This window comes from Acyrthosiphon pisum, chromosome X (genome assembly GCF_005508785.2).
Source record: "Acyrthosiphon pisum isolate AL4f chromosome X, pea_aphid_22Mar2018_4r6ur, whole genome shotgun sequence".
NCBI lineage: Eukaryota > Metazoa > Arthropoda > Insecta > Hemiptera > Aphididae > Acyrthosiphon > Acyrthosiphon pisum.
The window spans coordinates 95,300,854-95,307,044 of NC_042493.1; the positions used below are offsets into that span (position 1 = coordinate 95,300,854).

Consider the following 6,191-nt stretch of genomic DNA (forward strand, 5'->3'; position numbering starts at 1 on the left):
TTAGTGCATACTAGAGAAGGGAATTTACATATACTTACTGACCTGTTACTGAACAACATTTTAAATAATTATATACGCACTAACCCGCTAGACCATACGTTCACGAGATATTAAATCAAATATTAACACATTTAAGATAAAATATTCAATTTTTTTTTATTTTTTTATTCAATACAGCAAATATTATAAACAGTATATAAAAAAACACGATTTAACAAATGGTGTCGTATGAAACTGTTTCACAATTACAAATAACTTCGGTTTTACAATATTTACTTAATACTTTTTGTACAAATTCATTTCCTTTCATTAATAATTGTTGGCGCACGTCGTGCTCTTTTCTATGGCAGTTGACACGACGTACTCGCGATGTCAAGAAGTGAAGTTTTGGGTAATATAATAATAGTAAGTAATGATGATTCAAATGCAGATATAACGTGTAAAATTATGATTATAATAATATAACAACTACCGTGCCTGACTAAGGCTCACAATGACTGGTACTGACTATAGGCGTCCCTAAGTCATACCTGCACAACACATAAATAATGATACACCATAATATATTTACATATACGTAATTAAATTGTGTGGATGACTTATAAATCTGGCGACGGTGTCGATCTATGCAGGTACTAGATTACAGCTGTAGACGGCGTAGTATTCCGGGCGATCAGCTGATCGGTGGCGATGACCGATATAAAATTACTATTTAATATAGGTCGGCGGCGGCGGCGGCGGCGGCGGCGCGCACAGCACTATCGTGGGATTACGATACCGACGACACTACGCGTTGACCGAGACAATGACACAATCGCAAAAGAATGTCGCACACCACGATGGGTCTCAGCAGACGTCAAGGCGACGACGTCCAGTGACGAGATAGACAGGGCAACTAACTTACGTCGCGCCGCCGTACCGGCACAGTGATGGAGATAACCAGCTAGGCTGATGTCATCAGGTCGGTGGGGAGGGGAATGCGCATGCAACGTCGTCGTCCGACACGTAGGCTCGTACGCGATTGCGTAAACAATAATACTTTTCATGCTGCTGGCGTCAGCATTTCTGTCATCTTTTCGTTTGTTGATTCCTTTGATACAATGTACTATGACCTTATGGCAATGGCGAAGCTTCATAAGATACCACTATCTCCGCAATCTGATACTTCAAAGGTACATAATACAACTCAGTTTGGTGGGACTCAACATTTATCAATCTACCAATTACCAAAACGGTCATTTCCTACTTTTTCCGGTGATATAACCGAATTTCAAGGGTTTGAAGATCTTTTCTTGTCAATACTTTCACATACCCCGGATATGTCTGACGTTGAAAAATTTGAGTGCCTACGGACTTCATTGGTGGGAGAGGCACTCTCTCTGATAGTGCATCTCACGTTAACGCCAGCAAATTATAAAAGTGCTTGGGAAATTCTGCAGAGTCGGTATGGAAATAAGCGTGACTTAGCTCGGATCCATATAGATGCTTTGCTAACACCACATACCGTTACATTTAACAATGCCGATTCAGTTAAACGCGTAATAAACACGATTCTGGAACACACCGCTGCATTAGACAATATGACCTTTGTTACTCGTCAGTGGGGTCCTATACTCATTCACATATTTGAAAAACATCTGGATTATGAACTGAGGTCTCGCTGGGAACTGACAGTCGGTGACAACTTTTCTCCACAAATTAACGAGTTCGTTGATTTCTTACGTAGTCATATCCGTTCGGCAGAAGTACACTCGTACAGTCACACACAAGCGGGAAATGCAACCAAACCAAAAGGGACATCTCAAAAATCGACCTCAAATTCAAAACCTGGACCGTCTCCTAAAGTGTTAACTACAAGCACTCCTAAGACATTTACCAAAAGCTGTGCCATGTGCAAAGATACTCATTCAATGTCCCAGATTTCTCAGTGAAACTCCAACTGATCGTTTCCAACTAGCGAAAAGGCTTAATCTCTGCATCAATTGTTTGGGTCCGGTCATTCATATACAACGTGTCCTTCAAAAAACACTTGCAAATCCTGCCAAAAGCACCAGCATTCGCTGCTTCATTTTACTGCAGCTGCTACGTCAACTGCAACCACTGTGTCCCCAACCACTATGCTAGTAGCTGATGCAGTACCTCGATCTATCCTATTGTCAACGTTACTTGTTAACATCCAATCAACCCATCAAGAGACCCACACTTTCCGAGCACTTTTGGACACTGGATCCCAAGTTAGCTTCATTACAAAAAAATGTGCTGATCGTCTTTCACTAGCACGACGTCGCTGTTCTGCTCAGGTGAATGCCTTCTCAGGCACGTCGGTTAATGTGGTATCGGGTATAACTTCTATCAGGCTGTCGCCAGTGGGAAAGACTGAGCCACTTGTTCCTCTCGACGTTTTCATTGTATCCAAAATTACAGACGCCACACCTCAATCAAATATTAAATCTTCTTTGTGGTCTCATTTGACGAATTTAGATTTAGCTGACCCAACATTCAATACTCCTGGTCCAATCGACATTTTACTGGGGGCTGATGTTGCACCTACACTACTCACAGGAAATCGCATCGCAGGTCAACATTTAGAACCAACTGCCTTTGGTACTATCTTTGGATGGGTATTGATGGGACCAGTCTCACCAAAACAGACAATTCGGTGACTTCTTTGTTAGTGACTTCTAATCTATCGTTAGAACACTCCTTGACCAAATTCTGGGAAATGGAAGAACCACCTAATGTTCAACATCTAAGTCCCGATGAAATTCAAGCTGAAGCAATATTCACTTCTTCAATCAAACGCCTGGAATCCGGACAGTTCAGTGTTGCATTACCCTTCAAGCATTCACACCCCATCCTAGGAGATTCCAAAAGTGGAGCTCTCAAACGGTTCCATAGCCTCAAACATCGACTATCACGTGACGAAAATCTTGACAAAAACTATTCAGACTTTATGAGGGATTATCATGAAAATAAACACATGGAAGCGGTTCCGAAAAATAATCAGAATACTCCTTATTGTTATTATATACCTCATCATTGCATTCTACGTCCGGAAAGTCAGACTACTAAGCTCCGTGTGGTTTTCGATGCATCGGCTCGAACCACCACAGGTCAATCTTTGAATACAAGCTTATATACTGGGCGCAAGCTACAGCAAGAGATCACTCAAATTTTGATTCGTGCACGAGTACATACATTTTTGTTCACTGCAGACATAAAGCAAATGTTTGGGCAAATCGAAATCCATCACACCGATTGGGACTACTTGCGGATTTTCTGGCGTTTCAACCGTGATTTACCCGTCGATGAATATAGGCTATGTACTGTTACATATGGCACCTGCTGTGCTCCATATCAAGCACTCCGTACGTTACAACATTTAGCAAAGATTGAAGGAGATAGATTCCCAGTCGCAGCCAATGTAATCCTGAACGATACATTTGTTGATGACATACTCACAGGAGCTAGCTCGGAAGATGACACCTTACATTGCCAACAACAGGTTATTTCGTTGTGTGCTCAAGGAAAATTCCAACTTAGAAAATGGGCTAGCAACTTACCCAGCATCTTGCAGTCGGTACCCACCACTGATTGCTTAATGTCTCATGTCGTGCAGCTCGATGACGATGTGGATGCGAAGCTAAAGATCCTTGGCATGCAGTGGCACCCTACACAAGACCAATTTTCATATAATTGTCATACTCCAAGCAATATAGCGACCAAGCGATCAGTCTTATCAGATATGGCACGCATTTTTGATCCACTGGGTTTCCTGTCACCTGTCACATTTATGGCTAAACACCTAATGCAACTCTTGTGGGCATCTGGAATAGGCTGGGATCATCCCATTCCTGTACAAACGCTAACAATTTGGCAACGATACCAACAAGAACTGAACTGTATAAATGAATTGACCATTCCTCGTCGAATCACGTTAGACGGTCACCCAACATATGAGCTGCATTCCTTTCGAACAGCTCCGAAAAGGGATACGCCGCTGCCGTTTATCTCCGTTGCAACACAGTTAGTGTCGTTCGTTGCTACCTTATCTTGGCAAAATCAAAGGTAGCCCCACTAAAGCGTGTCACAATTCCACGGCTGGAACTTTGTGGTGCGTTGCTTGCTGCAAAATTGTTAGATTCAGTACATACAATTCTAACACCAATGATACAGACCAAGAGTATGCATGCCTGGACGGAATCTACAACAATTCTGGCTTGGATCAAGTCATCGCCTCATCGATGGACAACTTTCATTGCGAACCGAACAAGTCAACTGCACGAATACACACCCCCATCTATCTGGAGGTATGTTCCAACAGCTGACAACCCTGTAGATTGTGCTTCAAGAGGACTGTACCCCTCGGAATTACTTCAGCATCCTCTTTGGTGGACTGGACCAAGTTTCCTTTCCCAGGACCTCTCAACATGGCCATCAATGCAAATTCAAATGAATGCTGATGGAACTAATCTTGAAGAACGTAAAACTATTCTGGTGGTAACCACCAATGTGCACATATTTAATCAACTGCTGCATCGTCTCTCATCTTTGCCTAAAATTATACATGTTGTTGCGTATTGCCTAAGGGTTTTCCAAAAATCTATGTTTACTACCATCAATTTGTCTCCAGCTGAACAAGTACGGGCACTACAACTTATTATTCAATTAGTTCAAAAACAAGCATTCTCCGACGAATGGGCGCACATACGTGATCCTCTCCATTCTGGTCAGAGTAAACTACGAAACCTCGGTCCCTTTTTTGATGAACATGGACTCATTCGTGTAGCTGGTCGTTTGAAGCATGCTGAAATCCCATACGAACAGAAGCATCCGATTCTTCTTCCTCGGTCCCACCGATTGACGGATTTACTCATTGATGATTTCCACACACAAAACAAACATCCCGGGGCCACTACACTTCAAACAATTATTTCACAACAATATTGGATAATCGGTAGTCGCCAAGTCATTAGATCTCGACTAAGACTCTGCATAGCGTGTTACAAAACTCGCCCTCGCAATTCACAACCATTTATGGGAGATATTCCAAAATGTCGCTTACAGCAGGTGAAGCCATTCATGATAACAGGTGTAGATTATGCAGATCCTATAATGTTAAGGTCTTCCACGACTCGACGAAATGTACCAAGGCAGGCCTATATTTGCCTTTTTGTGTGTATGACGACAAAGGCATTACATTTGGAAGTCGCTTCTGATTTATCGTCGGAAACATTCCTGACGGCCTTCTGTCGGTTCATTTCACGACGAGGGCCGGTTGAACAAATGCACAGTGATTGTGGAACAAATTTCGTAGGCGCAGCCAAGCTATTCCAATCCGTCGATCAATTTACACATTCTAAGGAATTTCAAGACAAATGTCAAACCTATCTAATGTCTGGTAATATAAGCTGGCACTTCAACCCTCCGTCCGCACCTCACTTAGGAGGACTTTGGGAGGCAGGTGTCAAATCAGTCAAAACTTTATTGTATCGAACGCTTGGGCTTCAACGGCTGAAGTATGAAGAATTAGCTACCATTTTGAGTCGCATTGAAGCCACCTCGAACTCTCGTCCACTAGGCGCCAAGAGTTCAGATCCATCTGACTTCGAAGCTCTCACTCCCAGTCACTTTCTTACACTCATGTCCAGTACTGGCCATATGGAACCTAATTTTGTCAATGTTCCGCTTTCCCATTTTCAACGTTGGAGAATGATTAAGGACATCCATTCTCATTTTTGGAAACGTTGGCAAACTGAATACTTGTATACGCTTCAAAATCTTACAAAATGGATAGCCCATAACCCAAATTTGAAAATTCATGATTTAGTCCTCATCCGGGAACCAACAGCTCCCCTTTTATGGAAACTTGGACGGATTCTTCAATTACATCCCGGTGAGGATGGCATTGCCAGAGTTGCCACTGTACAAACAGCGACTGGGATCCTGAAGAGACCAGTCGTAAAGCTCTGTCCACTTCCAATATGATAAATGCTGGATGCATTTAAGGTGGGCAGTATGTTCATGCTGCTGGCGTCAGCATTTCTGTCATTATATCTACAACAGTGACAAACGTACAGCACGCACAATGGGCAACTCTTTTATCCCCGCTCTTCCCGTCTCTTCCTACTCATTACATACTCGATCCATTCCATACAAAAACGTATTTATAATGTCTTTGCTCAATCAAT

General features: G+C 42.5%; 3 protein-coding genes across 3 annotated transcripts; all 3 read left to right on the forward strand.

Annotated features, from left to right (window-relative positions):
• Positions 1 to 1,100: 1,100 nt before the first annotated feature.
• Positions 1,101 to 1,931, forward strand: LOC103308663. Its single transcript, XM_008182432.1, has one exon. It carries the CDS (start codon positions 1,101 to 1,103, stop codon positions 1,929 to 1,931), a length of 831 nt encoding a protein of 276 aa, XP_008180654.1.
• A 791-nt stretch (positions 1,932 to 2,722) lies between these two features.
• On the forward strand, positions 2,723 to 4,072 carry LOC103308664. The gene has a single exon (XM_008182433.1). The coding sequence runs from the start codon at positions 2,723 to 2,725 to the stop codon at positions 4,070 to 4,072; it is 1,350 nt and encodes a 449-aa protein (XP_008180655.1).
• A 95-nt stretch (positions 4,073 to 4,167) lies between these two features.
• Positions 4,168 to 5,988, forward strand: LOC103308665. Its single transcript, XM_008182434.1, has one exon. It carries the CDS (start codon positions 4,168 to 4,170, stop codon positions 5,986 to 5,988), a length of 1,821 nt encoding a protein of 606 aa, XP_008180656.1.
• Positions 5,989 to 6,191: the final 203 nt, after the last annotated feature.